This window comes from Neovison vison, chromosome 9 (assembly GCF_020171115.1).
Source record: "Neovison vison isolate M4711 chromosome 9, ASM_NN_V1, whole genome shotgun sequence".
Classification (NCBI taxonomy): domain Eukaryota; kingdom Metazoa; phylum Chordata; class Mammalia; order Carnivora; family Mustelidae; genus Neogale; species Neogale vison.
The window spans coordinates 20,455,775-20,474,969 of NC_058099.1; the positions used below are offsets into that span (position 1 = coordinate 20,455,775).

The 19,195-nt window shown below is 46.3% G+C and overlaps 1 protein-coding gene across 4 annotated transcripts in view; it reads right to left on the reverse strand.

The window, feature by feature from the left end:
* Window positions 1–19,195, reverse strand: part of SNX30 (sorting nexin family member 30) — a 112,540-nt gene that overhangs the window by 20,611 nt on the left and 72,734 nt on the right. For all 4 annotated transcript variants that reach the window (XR_006386381.1, XR_006386380.1, XM_044265114.1 and 1 more), the window contains exons 4-7: window positions 18,903–19,061; window positions 15,215–15,410; window positions 13,619–13,818; window positions 99–185 (exon numbers count right to left, since the gene is read on the reverse strand). Coding sequence is in view for 2 of the 4 variants with exons in the window: in XM_044265114.1 (XP_044121049.1) it covers window positions 99–185; window positions 13,619–13,818; window positions 15,215–15,410; window positions 18,903–19,061 (642 nt within the window). In the remaining 2 variants the exon portion in view is untranslated. The remainder of the gene's footprint in view (window positions 1–98; window positions 186–13,618; window positions 13,819–15,214; window positions 15,411–18,902; window positions 19,062–19,195) is intronic.

Consider the following 19,195-nt stretch of genomic DNA (forward strand, 5'->3'; position numbering starts at 1 on the left):
GAGCCGCACGGATCTAGGGACAAGACTTCACTTAGCACCAGCGGGGCAGCTGCGGCTGCAGCCCCGAGGGCCCAGCCCTCCCGGGGAGCCTCCCTGACCTTGGGGCGGTCTTCCTTCCTCAGAGCCACAGCTTCCAGTTTGGCTTCGTACTCCGCTTGCACTTGGTCCCTCTTCTTCAGGACGCTCTGCGGGATGAAAGAGGGGAAGCATGTCACACTGAGTTCACAAAGGAGCCTCCCAGCACCCAGGCAGTTGCTTCTCTGCCCCGTTCCTCCCCAGGTCATGGCACACCCAGGCCCCGCCACCTGCTCCCAGGACAGTCCAGCTGCCGTGTGACACGTGACATGGACTCTGGGGGAAGTAGGGGTGGAAGACGGGTGGCACTGTTAGGGTCCGTGATCAAAGGAACGAGACTGATACAAAGCGAAGGTCAAGCAAAACTTTATTTCGCGCCAAGCATCAGGAATCAAACTACCGGTCAGAGCTACCTCTTACGAAAAGGCGGTGACGATGAACCCAACAAGGTCACTTCCAAGAAGGCCACTCTGGACGAGGCCGCTCTAGATGACGTTGCTGCTCCACAGATGAGGCCGCTCCATGATTGGAGCCGTTCCCAAGAAGAGGCCACTCCCAAGACAAGGCCACTGCTCAATGAAGTTTCTCCCCGGACAAGGCCGCTCCCAAGAAGAGGCTGTTCTGGACAAGACCATTTCCTGGATGAGGCCACTCCCAATGACGAAGAAGCAACAATGACAAGGAGGACAACCCAGATGACACAGACTCTGCTCCCCACGATGCTACTCTGACCAGGCTTCCACCCGGAGGAAGCCACCACTGCAGACAAGGCCACTTGTGGTTCGGGGTGGCGAGGCATTTTGCAGGGAGGCTGCTGGTGTCTAGGGGCCGTTGGCATCTCAGGGCTGCTTACGCCTCCAGACTGCTGGCATCTAGGGGCTGCAGGTGTCAGGACCGACTGCTGGCCTCTAGGGTCTGTAGGCATCAGGACCGCAGGCGTCGAGGGACCGCTGACAACTGGACCCCAGATGTCTCAGGACCGCAGGCGTCGAGGGACCGCTGACAACCGGACCGCAGATGTGTCAGGACCGCAGGCGTCGAGGGACCGCTGACAACTGGACCGCAGGCGTCGAGGGACCGCTGACAACTGGACCGCAGATGTCTCAGGACCACAGGCGTCGAGGGACCGCTGACAACTGGACCGCAGATGTCTCAGGACCACAGGCGTCGAGGGAACGCTGGCAACTGGACCGCAGATGTCTCAGGACCGCAGGCGTCGAGGGACCGCTGACAACTGGACCGCAGACGACTGGACTGCTGGGCCCCCGGAGGCTGGAAGCTGCAGGCGGCGGTGCTCGGGGCCGCCGCCGGAGGCTGGAAGCTGCAGGCGGCAGCGCTCGGGGCCGCCGCCGGAGGCTGGAGGCTGCCGGCGGCGGCTCGGGGCCGCCGGAGGCTGGAGGCTGGACCGCCAAACGCGGTTATAGCTCTTACAAGAGCTGTTACAGCTCTTCTATACACCGTTGACTCCCCTGCTCTTCTGCGACTTCCACCGCTCTCCGCCGACTTCACCGCCTTCCGCAGACTTCCACCGCTCTCCGCCGACTCCATCCCTCCTGTAGCAGCCGCTGCTCTCCTGCAGCAGCCCCCGGCCCTCCTGCAGGAGCCCCGGCCCCGGCTCTCCTGCAGCAGCCCCGGCTCTCCTGCAGGAGCCCCCCTTGGCAGCCTGGCAGAGCAACCTTTATGGGGGTGGTTGAGCCCCGCCCCTACACAGGTGGCCAATTGAATTTCAACCTTCCCAGTGGATATACATACGGACTACTGATTGGATGACTCCACTCAGTCTGCCCCACCCTTACAGCACCGTCTCTGAGCTTTCTAGCACAGTAGCTCGGCCTGGTGCTGGAGGTGACGGATGCTCTGGGTGAGGACAAGTAGGGGAACAGAACCACCGCAGCCACACTGATGAGAGGACTCTGCTGTGCTGGAATGTGAAGCTTGGCAGGGGACAGCGCAGGCCGTTCTCTGGACCATTCGTGGAAAAGTCTAAGTCAGGAGAGTTCTTGACTCTGGTTCACAGAGTTGATCCTGGTGGGCTGATTTGCTCCATGATCTGGGAGCCGCTCATCTGTCCCCCTGCTCTGGACCAGGCATCCAAAGAGCAAAGAGATACCCCGCCCCGGCACCTGAGGGGTTCTACTAAGGGAAGAGGTATAGACACAGCACAAAGGTGCATCTATGCACAAGTCCAGAATCCCCAGAACCACACAGTGAGCCTGCAAGGGGCAGTGGTACCTGAGCTCAAACAGAGCCAGCCTCGGCAGGGCTCGGGCGAGGCGAGCCAAGAGCCCAGGACACAAAATTGAAGGAGATAATCACTCTCGGACCCCTGTAAGGTCGGTACCTGAGCCTGAGCGTCTCCCTATATCTGTGCCCCGGGTGCCGCCCTTGCCCCCACCTGCTGCCGGCTCCACCACGGAGACCCCACTAGGTAGGACAGAAAGGAATGCAATCCACGGTCTAGGAAAGCATCTGTTTTATCCAAGGGTTTCTTTTTTCTCCTTTTAGTAGAAGAAGGATGAATGGCAAATTGAAAGTGGTAAGAATTTTCCTTCCCACTAACTCAGAAGTCACAAAGTGCTGCGAAAGCTTCTAATCTCAGGCTTTTCCCACACAGTATGGAATCAGGCAGGAAAGGAGTCTTGGCTCCTTGGCTAAGCAGGGGCCACCTTGTGTCCCTGACAACGTGCTAAAAAGGTAGAAGTGGCTGAGCAGTTGAGTGCACTTGGGGGGAACCTTCTACTGCAATGGGTTATAATGCTGGGAACCTCAAGCCTTCCTCTGAGGTAAGTATTTCCTTTGAGAAGTGTTTTACCCTGTGAAGAATGTGAGGGAAAAAACCTGTAATAGAGCAGCTTTTGTTTGCCACTTGTCTTTCTCCCGGATGCTTTGAAGCTCTCCCAAACCCACTCCTCAAACACTGAGTAGCAAAGTCTCACAGTTGTTCAACAGGACTCTCTGCTCTGAGGGAAACGTCCCTTCATCCGCACTTAATCCGGGAGCCGTCCGTCCCACCCGCTGACTGAACTCCTGCAGCCGGCTGGCGTGACTGAGGAACTGGACTTAAACTTTTGCTTAACTAATTTGAATTTAAATTTAAATAGCTGCCTATGGCTAGTGGCTGCCATACTGGACAGCACACAGATACATAAAGTAAAAAAAAAGTCAGGGGTCCCCTCTGGATTTCATAGAACCCAGAAAATTGTGTAAATCCACTAGTAAGGATTTACTAGTAAAATCACAATCTCTACCCAAACACATGATGCTATCCATACAGACCCAGACGTGATTCTCCAGGGCACAACGGAACAGCAGGGAGGGGCTGACGCATGAAACCCTCGTCACTGCCGTGGGCTCTCATCACGGGACACCTCATATCTTACTGGAAAAGGCACAGACCCAGACTAGGAATGGGCTGTCCTGGTGATGCTCTGTCAGTGTGGCAAGAACCTCGTAACCAAAGCTAGAAATGCTCTCCAAGCAATGCTTTGGAACCCAATCAGTACAGTGTGAGGCTTCTTGTCCCTTGTTCTGCTCCAGAACTCTCTGACCTGGGTGCCAAGGCCCCCAGGAGGGGAGGGATGGCAAGAGCTCCACACAGCTAGAACAGATCAGATGCATCTCTTCTCCCTATCCTACAGCAGGCGAAGGGGCCTGAGGATTCAGCTACACTCCCTCCCCTAGTTAGCGTGGCCCTCCCTGGCCCAGAGGAGAGGTTGGCTTCTGACTCCTTAGCCACTGCTACCCCCATTGTCCCCTGAAGCGGCCAGAATGCTGCCTTCTCATGCTGCTGCTGGAGGATTCGCACCACCATCCCCCACCTCGACAGCAGAAAAGACTCACAAGGAGCCTGAAGAAGTAAACGGATATTATCCCCATTTTATAGACAAGAACACTAAGGTACAGTGGAGGGACCTGGTTGAGGCCAGTCTGCTAACCTCTTAGCGGTGACTTGGGCATTTCCTGCCACATTCCAGGATGGCGCGTAGTTCCCCAGTCCGAGTGGAAGCCCAGCCCCACTGCAGATTGGGAAACAGGTTTTGAATCGAGCTAAACCAAGACTACCGTCCTTGTTAAAAGCATCTTTGCACACAGCAGGTGATGATCTGAATGGACCAGCCTTGTAGCCCCAAACAACACAGGCTCTGTCAATAAAAAGGGTCAAACCAGCCTATGGTTGACGGGGCCTGAGCTTGAGACCACAAACGGACCCGGTCAGCAGCTAGAGAGAGGTCCCTCCACCCCCACGTGACAAGCAAAAGCTAGCTATCTCCTGAGCGGCTCCCAAAACCCTGTAGGGTCTCTGATGCTGGTGGAGAATGTATATGTGCTGCCGAAGCGAGCAAGAGAATGTAAATCAAAAGGCGAAGCGTGGGGAGATACTTTCCTTGCTCCTTTGCAACCCTCTGCCACTTCCCTGTTGAGCCAGCCTCCCCATGTCTCTGCCCTGCCTTTATGTGCCTCTGTTCAGAATCCCGGTGCCGGAGATCCAGCAGAGAACAGAATACACATAACCCTTGCTTTCATGGAGCTTACATTCTAGAAAGGAGGCAGATATTGCATATATTAATGTATGGGGAATATAGCTGTGTGGGACGCTGAGTGGAAGAGGAAAAAGAAAACAGGATGGGAGGATATAAAGGGCCAAGGGTTTGGGGGAGAGCGGAATTGTACCTAAAGCAGCCAGGAAGGGTCTCGATGAGAAGATGATTTTAATTAGACGTGAAATATATTTTTCTCATATGCGTGTTTTTTTTTAAATGTAGAGAGGAAGAATGACCCCATTTCCTTAACAAATAAATTGCAGAGATGGGAAGGGATTTTTTTAATACTTAAGAAACATATCAAGTGAAGTATGGATTTATATGGGTCACGATTTCAAAAAATACCTATAAAAACAGTATCTGAGACAACTGGGGACAGGGATGGTAACTGGATATTTTAGGTGCGATAATAATGTGGTTCTTCTTTGTTTTAAACAACACTTGTACTTTAGAGCTATGTACTAAATATTTTTGTACGAAGTGATCTGATGCCTGGGATTTGCTTTAAAATAACCCAGGGCGTGGGGGTTGGAAGCAGGTGGGAGCAGAGCTAGAGCAGGGTGGACCCTGAGTGGGTAACAGCTGGAGCCAACTGATGGGTGCATGGGGGGCTGTGATACCTCCACTCTACTTTTGGATGTTTCCATAATAAAAAGTTAAACAATGGAAACATAATACTGGTCATCCAAACTGTTAATAACAAGCTAATGATAACCACTGAACTACAATGACACCAGCGTGTGGAAGTTAAATCACAGATACATGTTCCGTGGTTTGGCTTTCAATCTCTGTACTGGCTTTCTTCCAAGAAAATACCACAATAGTCAGAATCAACTGGAAGCCTCAACATTTCCTCTCCAGCCCCGGAGCTCATGCTCACGTCTTCCACCAGTGAGACTATATGCTCACAAACTCACAGGATGAGGAAGAGGTAGCTGCCAAGACAGGCCCCAGTGCGAAAGGTCAGCAGCTACCAAAAAGCCACCTTGAGTCTGGAAGGTTTTTAAGAGTCAAATCTTTTTTGTAAGAGAGACAATATGATGCAGGCTTGAAGAAGATGAGAGGAGCAGGAACAGCTCATCCATGCGTAGAAGACTGTAGAACAGAATGGTTCCTCTTCTGATATGCCAGGGGCTTATCCCAAGGGGGATTCATGGAGAATTCTGAGTGTTCAGTAACAAAGATGCTCAGATGGGAATAAAAATCAAATACCCAACATAGCACTGTGGCTGGTTTTGGAGTGGCCCCCTAGGCCAGTATCTCCCTGTAGACAGGAACATGAGTCTGACCTTGGTCCTGGTGACATAATTTCTGATTAAGTGATTGAACTCAGATTGTCCCTTTTGACATGAGCTTTTTACACCTTCATTCTATTGAAAATGGACCACCTATGAGTTAAATGTTTTAGGGCGATGTGGGTAATATTAAAACCACACATTTCCCTCTAGTTTGAAAAGATACTTATCACAGAAAATCTGGAAAATAAAGAAAAACATAAAAGAGAGGTGAAATCTCATCTTCCAGGCACAACCAGTACACCTTATGTCTTCTATTTTTTTCTCTTGAGTAGACTTCCTTGATGTTTTCCATTTCTGTGTCTCCCCTTCCTGGCAGTCTGTTATTTAGATGTTGGATACTGAGATCTGATCCTCTCATTTTCATATTTTTTTCTCTCAAATTATCTTTTTGTCTCACTTTACAAGTGATTTCCTTATCTTTTTCTTCTCTTTTAATTTTTTTTCATTTCTATCATGGTTTTAATTGCCATGGTCTCTGTTCTCTAGATACCAAAAAAAGTCTTCTTTTATGGTTGTGACATCTCTTTCTAAAGATATTAATGATTTTTTTTTTCCTGGAGATTTTCTTCTCCCTCAAGGATGTTTCACTGAGTATATGTTTTTTCTTTGTTTTAACTTAATATTCATATTAAAATCTTCTCTTAAATATTCAGAGACCTTGTCTGCCCACTCATCCAAGGGAACAGTAAAAAAACTGATTGAAAGCTCTCCATACATCGAGGGCTTGTTGACAATCCTCTACAGGGATCCTGTTGGTCCTTTCATTGAGGATCCTTTCCCCATTATCAGTATCTTCAAGTCTCTTCTCTTGGCCTGTTTAGATGCTTATAGAAAAGGCTCTTCTGACCCTTACAGAGAAGATATAAGGCTGAGAGCCGAGCAGAGAAAGATGACGGGGAGTCTCCGCATTTGGTCATCTTTTACTTAGCATCCTGACTTTAGGATTTTAGCCCCCTGCCTCAACTGTGCCTAGGGTCCCTCCGTCCAGAGACCTTCTGTTTTACCCCTCCAGAGAATATGCCTCTAGTTCTGCCAGAGGACAGAAGAGACAGTGGCCTCTGTGTAAGGAGGGAAGTCAGAACTGGAAGCTCTAACTTCTTTGTAAGTAGATTCCTGACTCATCTTCCTCTTCAGCTCTCTCTCGACCCCATCCCAGAGGTACTTGGTGCTGCCAATTCTCCACTTTTCTGAAGGGTCCCACAGTGTAAACCAGGTGGTCTCTGAGTTCTTTCCCCCACAGTCAGCCTCAAAGGCAGTTTTTTGAGTCACCTAAGTCGCTTATCACCTCTTGGTTTGCTTTCCAGTCCCCACTGTACTGCTACTATTTCTTCTCCTCCTGCTCTTTATCTTTGCAGGCGTAGACTTCAAACAAATGACCAAACAAACCACTCTAGTGTCATCTTGGTGCATTTCATGAAAAAGTTTATATATCTAGTCTGCCACCACAAGAATCTCAGACTGCTAATTTTTATATATTTGTCTAACTTTTTTTTAAAAACATTTGAGATCATGTACATGTCTATATCCTGCTTCTTCATTTTTCCAGAAATTATGTCCTCAATCTATTAAGTACTTTTGTTTAGAAAAGAAGACCTATTTTTCCTCCCCCGACTCAATCTTCCAGAAAATTTCTGATTCGGGGGCTCCTGGCTGGCTCCGTAGGTTAAGCATCTGCCTTCGGCTCAGGTCTTGATGTCAGGGTCCTAGGATTGAGCCCTGAGTCGGGCACTTTGCTCTGTGAGGAGTTTGCTTCTCCCTCTCCCTCTGTTCCTCTACCTTCCACCCAATGTTCACTCTCTCTCTCTCAAATAAATAAATAAATAAATCTATCTTTGAAAAAAAGAAAGAAGAAATAAAATCTGTTTTTGTTTCCATGGCCAACCTGAAGCTTAGTCATTCGACTCCTTAGCTCCACCGTGTGGCTCACAGGGGGAAAGGTGGGCAGGCTGGGGAAAAAGTGGCAAATAATTGACATCTGGAAAAAGCTATCTCGGAACACTGTTCAAGTATCTCCAACTCAAAGAGAAACTAAATTGTTGTGGGTTTTTTTGTTTGTTTGTTTGTTTGTTTCTTTTGAAACAAAGTCTTTAAAACCAGACTTCTGCATCCACATCTCACACCTCTAACCACAACCACCAATGACCTCCGCATTATTAAATACAACAGTCACTGTGGACCATGTTCCTTTTAAAAACATTTCTCTTGGCTTCCTCTACTTTCTTCCTCCTGCTACACTACCAGTCCTTCTGAGTTTCCTCTTCTGCTTGTTCCTCCTCTAGTTAGGTCGTAGGCCACTAAATACGGTCATGCCTCTGAGCCAGGCTGGTTACCCCGATCTCCTCTCACTAGATGGTCCACTCCCCTCCCCCGGAGTTAAACGCCATCTATATGCAAACAACTCCCAAATTTCTGTTCCCGCTCGGAACTAAACTCATAACCAGTTGCCATGGCAGCTCTACTTTAATGACCAGCAGGCATTTTTGAACTCAGTACGGCCAGAAAAACTGAATCCCAGCTGCCCAATCTGCTCTTCCCCGAACTTCCCCATCCTAATGAAGGCACTGCCCAGCCGGTCGCTGAAGCCAGAAACCCAGGAGTCGTCACCAATCCCTCCTTTTCTGACTCCCCATTAATATGGCTGCAAGTCTGACTGGCCCTTCATCCAAAATCTACCCTAATCCACCATGGCAGCCCAAGCTCTACCACACAGTTATCTGCCATGGGGCTCCCTGTGACGGTCTCCCTAAGGGTCTCCCTGCCTCCACTCTCGAGCCCTGCGACCCACTCTCCACCTGGCTGTAGCACCAGCCGTCCTCTTAAAGTGAAAACTGTATCTTGTCATTCCCCTACATAAACCTGAATGTCTTCCCTTTTGTGTTCCTAAGACTAAAACCCAGACTCCTACCAACCGCAGCCTTTAAGGTGCTACTACTATGCTGGTCCACGCCCCTACCTATCTCTCTGACCTCGCCTCTTCCAGTTTGCTCCCTTGCTTGCTGAACTCCACTCACACAGGCACCTTTCCTTACTTTTTATTTTTTTATTAACATATAATGTATTATTCGCCCCATGGGTACAGGTCTGTGAATCCAAAGGCACCTTTCTTGATCTGCAAAGACACCAAGCTCATTGCTGCTTTAGAACCTTGGCACCGGCGCTTCCCTATGCCTTGCTCTGATCCCAGATAACTCCTATATGTTTTTCAAGTCTCCAAGCCACCTCCTCTGTATGGCTTCTCCTTACCACCCTCTTTTGACTCAACCCAGCCTTGTCATTCAGCAAAACCTCTGAGATAAGCATGCTCCTAGACTCATAAGTAAACCCATCTCTTGAAAAATTACAAGATATGGGACATCCAGTAGTTATATTTCTGTTAATGTTTCAAATTGGCCACATGTCAAATTCAACTAAATATTTGCTAACCACCTTCTATGAATAAAGCAGTGTGGGAAATAATAATAACTTCTTAAAGCTTCTCCTACTGGTGTCCTGGTCATAATGATGCCAGTACCCAAAAGGCATTCCCTGAAATCTGTAAGGATTCTAAGATGTTCTCTCCCAGCCCATCACTATCTTAATTATTTTTCCCCACACATAGTCTGTAGAATGTGAAATCCCATATAAGGGCTCACATGTACATGTCTTCAGGGTGTTTAACTTGAATTATGGGCCTGAGGGTAATTTTGATACCTTTCCCTGTCACACGCTGTTCACCCTCTCTCCTTGGCATCTTTGAAATACATGACCTTGATCATCTTTCTAGTACAAGCTGTCCTCATTTGTTCACCAAACACGGTCCATGTGTCCCACATGGCCTGATAACACCCTGCTTTTTCTGTGCTTTCTTTCTGCCTCCAAAGCGAACAGAGTGTACCCAGCCACAAGTGCATTTAAAGGGAGACAATTTGAGACTCCACCTTGAAAAACAGGCACTGATCCGGTTTGCTCTTTAGCCAAGAGTAAAGACACAGGTACAAGGTGCCACTCATTTGAACTAGGGCCAACAGAGAAAAGATTTACTGATGGGGCTCTATTTCTTCATCTATGCAATGAACAAGACAGACATGATGATCTAGATCTAGGAGATGAAGTCACTGGCGAGACCTTTTCAAACTCAGGGAGGGTTTCAATGATCTCCAGCATTTTCTCCATACAGGGCTCCACTGACCCACAACTACTTCAAATTGGTAAGGCGCAGGCCTCTCGTTTCAAACAATGAGGATGAATACTCACTTTGGTCCACTCAAGGCCATCATAATGGAGTAGACTGATAAAACGTCACCACACCAAGCCCTCCCCACCAAAACAAAATCAGAAGGACTTGCTCAGTTAGAAAGGCCATGCCATAGTTGATACTGAACATGTCACAGCCAGGCCTTCAGCAAGCTTTCTACCTTATATTTTGTTTTCATACTGAAGAGCGAAGTCAATCCCACGTATTCCCCCAAAACAGAAAGGTATTTTGGAAATGGAACTGTACAACTCTCTCAGAGGAATACAATTCAGCTAAGAATTCTTACAGAGCAGCAATATCACAAGACAAAGGCAGGAGAACCACTTAAGACCCCTGTGTGGCCAGGGTCTTTAGACCTGGCCACACAGACCTCAACCATCATTAGGGATTTGAAATAGCTGAACGTCAGTCTAGACTTGCATGGAGAACAATACTTGAGATCATGAACCCAGGCGGTCCTGGCTTTGTCATCAAGTCACTCCTGTCTTACCCAGACCACTCTGCAAAGACACTTTCCCTTTGGAAAGAATAGGAGTGGGCAGACCTCGTTTCTTTCTAACCATGCTCAGCCCTGCACACCAATGGGGCAGAGCTAGGGTTTCAGAGATGGCCAGTCAACACTTCCTCCTTCCTATGCCCTTCCCAGAAGATACTGTATACACTCCCATTCTCCCAGCCTGATTAATCTGATTAATGTTTATTCAGGCTTAGGGAACAAGAAACTCAATACATACGCCTCACAAAGGGGTGAAGAAAGAGAATAAACAAACAAGTGTTTCTCTGATGTAGAACTTCAGTTACTCACATACACTTATGCCTCGCTATAGAATAATATTTTAGTAAAGATGCCAGCTAGCTAAATGACAATTAGCTAAATGACAATTTCAAATCCTGCTTCAAGTACAAATATGTATTAAGTACTAACATACCTGCCACATGTAAGAACAAAGTAATTGTACTGTAATATCCCAGGACTGTGTATGTGTCAGATTTTCAGTCTGGCAAGGTTAAGAGAGCATTTTGAATGAAGTCTGTGTCTATACAAGAGATCAATTCAAAGACACCCCAGGAATTGTAAAATTTTATTTTTGTTCACAAAAATAGATATTATTACAACTTTATAAGTAAACCAAAATATTCTGGCTCATTTTAAGCAAGTTAGGATGCCTTTTTTGGAGATGCAATTGACAGACAACATTATATTAGCTTCAGATATACAAAATAAAGATTCATATGTATCTTGTGAAATGATCACCATAAGACTAGTTAGCATCCAACACCACACATGGCTATAAATTTTTCTTTGATAAGAACTTTAAGATCTACTCTCCCAGCAACTTTAGAATATATAATGCAGTATTAACTATAGTCACCATGCTGTGCACGGCATCCCATGACTTACTTATTACTGATAACCGGAAGTTCATCTTTTGACTCCCCTCACCCATTCCACCCACCCCTAATCCCAGAATGCCTTTCTACACTTGTTTCAGCCACAGAATTAAATATGCCATGTGTGGGTCTCATTAAAAAGCAAAACAAAACAAATAAACTCAATGCAATAGAGGAAAATGAGTAGGAAATTTGTGACAATCAGGAGTTGTGGTTTTCAGCTTCAGTTCCAATAATTACCAATAAAACTGCCTTAGGCTAATGATGTCACCTGTGAGTTTTATCCTTATCATCACCATAACTACCATCACTTCCACCTTACAGATAAGGAAATTCATACCATTGCCTAGACCATTGTGAGATCCAGACCCAAGCCTGTCTTTGAAAGTATTTTATTTTCAGCTCTATAGAGTACACATGAGACAATGATTCATTCTAGAAGGAAAATTTTCCATTGTCCACAACTTAACATGTATCAAGAGCCTTAAAAGGTTCATACCCGGTGAAACAAAATGGAACACAGGTAATGGGTATATGGGAATTGGTCATATTATTCTCTCTGCTTCTATTGTATGTTTGAAATTTTCCATAAGGGTTTTTTTTTAATTTTTATAACTAGTTGATTCATTACTTTTTATTCCTTAAGGTGTAGAATATTTTCATATTGCCATGATTTTTCTGGTTTTCCATTTTTATAACCCAAAGTTCTCTGATGAGTTTCTCTCAAGAAATTCTTGTCAATCCTTACCCCGATCCTTCTAAAAGGAGTGCCTTAGATCTGTCCCAAAATAGAATAATAAATCAGAGGTCTCCTTTGGGAAACAGGAAGAGGGGCTACTTGGGATGTTCAACACAGTGCAACATAATCTTTTCTGTTGGTCAGGAAGCCTGACACTTTTCTCTCACGGGTGTCACATTGTAAGAGTCCCTGTAGCTGTCCTCTCAAAAAGGTCTAAGGGCAGGCTCGGGTAGTTTCTAGTGCAGGCATTAAAGCATCTGATACCATCCTTACTCTGCATTTAGAATGTGGGGTTGGAAATCATTTGTCCTCACAGTGCCTATCTTTTCTTGTCCATTGCTGCTAGATCAAAGCCTTCCTGATTCTTATTCCACTGTACATCTCCTCCATCTCCCTCTTTCTTTAAAAGCTTCTAAAATCATATAACTTTCATTCTAAAATTATACAGTGATACGTGGTGGCATTACAGTGATTGCCCGGCATTACTTTTGCCGGGCAATGAACATGTCTTTTCATTTTATTTTATTTTTAAAGGATTTTATTTATTTATTTGAAAGAGAGAGAATGAGAGACAGAGAGAGAGCATGAGAAGGGGGAGGGTCAGAGGGAGAAGCAGACTTCCTGCTGAGCAGGGAGCCCAATGCGGTACTTGATCCTGGGACTCCAGGATTGCGACCTGAGCTGAAGGCAGTCACTTAACCAAATGAGCTACCCAGAAGCCCAGCATGTCTTTCATGTCTTTTTAACTGAAAACCCACATCGTTCAGCTCTGGAAGATTTTTTTGTATTATCTCTTTCATAAGTTCTTCCATCAGTCTTTTTTCTTCTCTTAGGAACTCTTATCAGACAGATGCTGAACCTTCAAGAGTAATCCTCTATATCTCTTACCATTCTTTCACATTTTCAGTATTTTTGCATTTTTGTTCTACTTTCCAACTATTTGTTTCCTTTTTTTACCTTCCAAGATTTCCTCAACCTCATCTTTCAACTTTTCTCTTCAATTTCATCTCAGCCAATCAGATTTTAACTTCCAAGAGCTCTAATTATCCAAATGTTCTTTTTTCACAGTATCCTGGTCTTGTTTAGTAGATGTTTTACCTCCATGAACTCTTAGCGAACATTAAGAGTTTCCTCCACACTATTTTTCTTCAACTATTTCTCATACTTGGTTCACCGTGTGCTCTATTTATATACCTATGAGGGGAGTCCACATGTATGATCCTTCCCACCCTGGAAGAAGGAAACCTGTACCACGTGCCAATAGGCAACAATAAATTTTTTTCTGGAAGTGACTAAAACAAGGAACGTACCTAAGTGCACAAGAAGTGAGCCAGCTTACCTTCATAGAGTCAGAGTATAAAATATATTCCCTGAGCACAGGTAGGAAGTCTTCTGTCATGTCGTCTGTCAGCTCTTCCAAGGCCGTGGAGCAGTTGCCTATGCAAGCTGACACCCCCTCCAGGGGCTCGGCCAGCTCCCCCTCTAAGGCACTCCATGTGGAGTACACAGGCCCATATTCTCGCAGCTCTACAAGGTACTCTATAAAAGGAGAAGAGAAACTAATTACGACTTGGTGGGTAATTAAGACAATCCCTGGTATTACTGACTCAGTAAGAACTGTAGCCAAGAGCTCTCTAGAGCAAGATGTTATTTCCTTGGTCAGTCACTTACCAAAGCATGCGCTCTTTTAAACACAACATTGTTTATAATTTTTTAAAAAATCTCTATAAACCCAGCATTTTCTGGTTTCTGATGTTATGAAACATCACCTGACTTCAACCCATAATGGGAATGCCATGCTTTTGGATAATGGGGACCCCAGTGCCTTCTGGGGGAAGTGGGAGGAGCTATATCTACTGCATATCTTCAAAAATACCCACTCACCTACTCATACAGCACAGGGAACCAGGGCAAATGTTGATTTATTTCCCCTCCAAAGAAAATCTAGCCCACATTTGTCACCAGGATTTCTTTTTTTTTTTTTTTAAGATTTTATTTATTTGTCAAGAAAGAGAGACAGGGAGAGAGCACACAGTGGGAGTGGCAGGCAGAGGCAGAAGCAGGCTCCCCGCAGAGCAAGGAGCCCGATATGAGACCCGATCCCAAGACTCTGGGATCATGTCGAGAGCTGAAGATAGATGCTTAGCCAACTGAGTCACCCAGGCGTCCCATCACCAGGATTCTTGCCATTACAAAAAACACGCTGTTGCCATTTTTTAGTAACCAATGGATGGCAACTACGGGAGAATCCCTTTGGGTGTGTTTCACATCTTGTGCCAGCAGGATCGTTGACATTGTTCCAGTTTCTCTGGCCTACATGTGTGTAAGAAGACGAAAGGCCCTAATGTTCTGGGATACAGAAAAGCAGGTGACCACAAGAGGGGTGGGGAGGGAGTGGTGGCAACAATCCAGAAGGTTCTAGAAAGGTCTCATAACTCCCCAGGTCAGGAAGAGTGGGTCTGAAATGAAGCAGGGGTGGGGCAGGTGAGTCAACTGCAAGTTGAAGTCTCAAAAGAACCACCACTTTGGCAGACACAGGTCTCTACACTTTTAAACCATCTTTCTACCAGAAAAGGTACCAAAGTTTGTTTTTTAAATTATTATTCCTATGAATGATGGGAAGTTGACTCAATGTCTTTACTTCTAAAGCTAAAGTTGAGAGAGAGAGAAGGGAAATGCTTCGGGGCTGAGAAGCAGCTGTATGCCATGCAGAAAGCAAACACAAGGCTGGCGAGCAGGGCTTAGGAGGGAGCATAAAATTATCCTCTGGTCACGATGAACCCCTCCCCCCCTCGTGCTCGTGCATTAGTTTTGTAAGCGTGGCCTCATTCTGTCAGGCCAGTGTTTCTGCAGTTGGATTCTGCTGAGCCGAGGGGAATGCCATTTCTGCACACATGCTCCCTGGGCGTGATCAGTGTCTGCACGAAGGGCTCACCTATTTCTTCTTTGATGATCCTCTGAGCTATCCGGTCGATGGTTCCCAGTTTGAGCGCAAATGTATCTAAGTAGTCGCCAATAGCTGCGAACTCAAGAGGTCGACTCCTCAGCTTGTAGCCTCCGGTGACATGCTTGACAGACTCGCCCACTCTGGTCAGCAGGGCCATTCCCTGCTTCTTGTAGGCGTTCAGGTCCTAAGGAGGACACATGAACAGACAGTCTCAAGGGGCTCCAACACTCCCACAGCCGGGACTCAGTCAAACCAACTGCTTTGGATGGTTTCTTCTTGAAAGTGGTAGATTCCGAAAACAGAAGCTGAGTCAGAGGACTAACCATGTACACCACCATCCTCTCCCCTCGCTGTCGGAAACACCAAAAGCACACCTCTGAACCCTTTCTCCAGAGCCGGACTCCTACCTTTCTAATCGGGCTCACTCACCTGAGTGCATTCTCCTGTGAACTCAACACTAAATCTAACATGATGCTTTAAAGCCTCTGACTGGGAGGAAAAAAAAAGAAGAAGAAGCCCCTTACTCTCATACAAAATATCCTAAGTTATCTTTAGGAGGAAAATTCTAGAGCTGAAGTTCATTCCATTCATTTATTTATATCCCAAGCAAACCCATACAAAGAAAGGAGGAAGAAGAGGGCAGGAAGCAGGAAACAGTGACAGAAAAAGCAAGGCAAGAAAACCCAAGGCAGGGAGAGGTGCTGTAAACAACACAGCACTTTATCCTGAATGTCTTGGTCAGGGCACGCTTGGGAAATCTGCTGAGCTACACGATCCATTGTACCTAAATTTAAAATGTGTATCAGTCTGCCAGGTCAAATGAACGTCCTCCTGTCCTCCAACTCCAGGAGGAAGCTACGGCACCTTCACGTTGTTCGACATCACCTCCTTAATGGGGCCTTCAAAAGTGGTTCTACAGAAGATCAGGCGTCTGCTCCTTATATTCACCCTCAACACACACAGAACAGGAATTCCTGGTCTGAGCAGAGCACGTCTACAGACAGATAAGGGAACGAGGCACAAGGCCATTGCTTTCTGGTCACCTTGTCTGGTTTAGGGATGGAGCTGAGAAGAGGGAATCACGCTTAACCCAGATGGCTGGCAGCCCCCTCCCATCTGACGGCCATAATCACAGGCTCTGGTCTCCACAAGTGTCTGAAGGGTAGACCACTCCTGATTTCACTTCCTCCTTCCTTAGGCAGCCGAGGCCTTCACTTTGACTTTTGATTCCACTCTTTCCTAGCTACACCTCGCTGACAAGCAAGGCCCCTGCCCATCAACCATTCCTTCTCCTGCCTGTATCTTCAACGTCTAATCCTTCAGTGGTGATACACACCCAGGGCTCACCCAGCTTCACAACAGCAGCAATTTCCTCCGGCTCCCCTCCTCCATTTCTCTTCTTCCTTTCAAAGTCAGGCTACCTGGCCTGAGAGAATGTTCTAAAGATTCCATCTCTCCTTCTAGCCTCATGTACCCTAGACAAGCAAATGTCCCTGTAGACACCTGGCTTTCACAAGACGGTAACGGAAGCCTTGCCGTTACTGGCATTGCTTCCACAGTGTTGTCTGGAGCACGGCTAGATCCAAACGGGCTCGCTGGACCGCAGAGGCTCTACTCCAAGTAGAGGCTGACAAGAGAACCTCCCCGTTAACCAAGTCGATACTCTGAATGGAGTTACTTGGTATCCCTCTCTCACTGCTGCACCCTTTCTGCCAAAGATGAAAACACTGATCTGAACACAGGCGGCACTAAGCGTCCCCCCACCTCTCCCAGCATTACTGGCTTCTTCCAAAGACACTCCTGGTTTGTGATAACATCAGGTTATCACGAGAAGGAGGAATGCTTCTGCCTTCACTGTGGCAGAATATGTCAAGGCCTCACCTAAGAACAGGACCACGTTACTCAAGGGGTGTTAGAAGATGAGGAACCCGGGGAGGGGGAGATGGGGAGCTCCGGTGGTATCACAGAGCACAGGAAGCACCACGTTTCAGTTTCACAAGATGAGAAAGTTCTGGAGATTAGTTGTGAATATACTGAATATTAGTTGTGAATATCTTAAAATGGTTAGAATGGTGAATTTTTTATGTATTTTACCACAATCTAAAGGAAAAAAAAAAAAAGATGGGGTTATTTAGTACATTCAGTTGAGCAAATAATACTGAACTAGGCTAGGATTTGTTCTGTGTTAGAGCGAACACCCCAGCACTCACTCACAGGAAGTTGGACTGTGGTTAAGACACTGAAGGACTTTTTTTTTTTAATCATTTATATGGCCTACAGATAAATACCCCCCCACACACACACACTTTTCCTCTCTACCCACTACATAGATTCCTAATGACCTGGGGCCTACCAGGTCTACAACATGAACCATGCATGAGGCTCACTGGAAAATCAGATGGATTTACTCTGCGTTAAGAACTGTATCTGAGGATCTGCTCACCAAGAAATACTTATTTTGAAACAGAACACGAATTTGATGTTGTTGGGGGGCGGGAATGGGCCTCTAGGAAAAAAGAGATGAATGGGAAGGTCACTGATGGGGCTTAAAAAAAATGTCAATGGTGGTTTAAAAAAAAATACTAAAGGACTTCGCCATGTGGTTTCCATTGTCTGGAGAACGATACCCTCCCTGAAATCTTTAACGTCAGCTGATAGTATCTGCAAATATTTCTCAATTTTACCATTCTGAAAAAAGAAAAGTGGGAGATCCTTGAGCCTCAACACCCTTGCCAACATGGAACAGAGCACCCATGGCCCAAGGATAGGAATGTGGTTCACGAAGGTAAACAGACGTGGCTACAAGGAACTGGCATGAGAGTCTGGGCTTGACATCCATTTCTTTTCTTTTTTTTTTTTTTTTTAACTTTTTTTTTCCAATTTATTTATTTTCAGAAAAACATTATTCATTATTTTTTCACCACACCCACTGCTCCATGCAAGCTGTGCCCTCTATAATACCATTTCTGCAGACACTTAGGGCAGAGCACCTCTGACTTCCTGCCTGTTCTGCCAAACCTGGAGTGCACAGAGAAGCCAGGGAATGACCAACTTGGGTGTGAACACACAGAACCTGGCAACTGTGTGGGACCCAAACATTTCTCTGCAAATGCTTGGAAAATGCCCACCCAATAGGAACGTGGCCGTGGGCAAGTAGCTGAGCTCGTCGTGGTGGGGCTGTCTAATACAGAGGGGAAGTGTGGCTTCCAAAGCCATACAGACCCAACCTCAAATCCTAGTGATGCCCCTTGAACATGTACCGACTCCTTGAACTTCAGTTTCCTCATCTGTAAAATGAGGTTACGAGTCAGCTCTCACAGGGTTCCTGGAAGAACATCCTTACCAAACCACTCACTAGATGTTCTTTTGCTCTGTTCCTTCGGCCCACTGTTGGTCAGAGTGGTCTCAATGCGTCAAGTGTTTAAGGAAACACTTACCCCTCCTTCCGGTGAGTGTGAAAACTCTGTCTTCCCCTGCTGCTACAAAGGGGTGTTTCTCCTGAATGCTACACATGGAAACCATGCTGATGCAAATGAACACCAAAACATAGAGCAATTCAATGACACCCACTGTAGTAGGCCATTCATGAAGGTGGTCTGTGAGAGATCAAAGTAGCTTCCGAGAAAGCCCAAAGAATCCTAATTTGGGGGAGGAATATGAACAATTCTGTTCTTACCTTAGCAGTAAGGAAAACATTGAAGTGTTCATTGAAAGAAAGCACGGGATGGTCTGTAATTCTTTTTAGGAATTTATCCAAAGCTTTTCTTCTGGTCTCCACAAACTCTTCTGAAAAACGATCTACAACACCTTTCACCACAAACTTCTCAGGAAGTGGCTACAAAGATAGGAAGAAAAACATTGAGTACTTGATACAACAGTGGAAAGAAAAGCCACAGGCTAGCAAACAATTCTGTCCAAGAACAGACTCCCTACTCGGTTGGAATTTTACTTAGTCATCAGTATAAACCA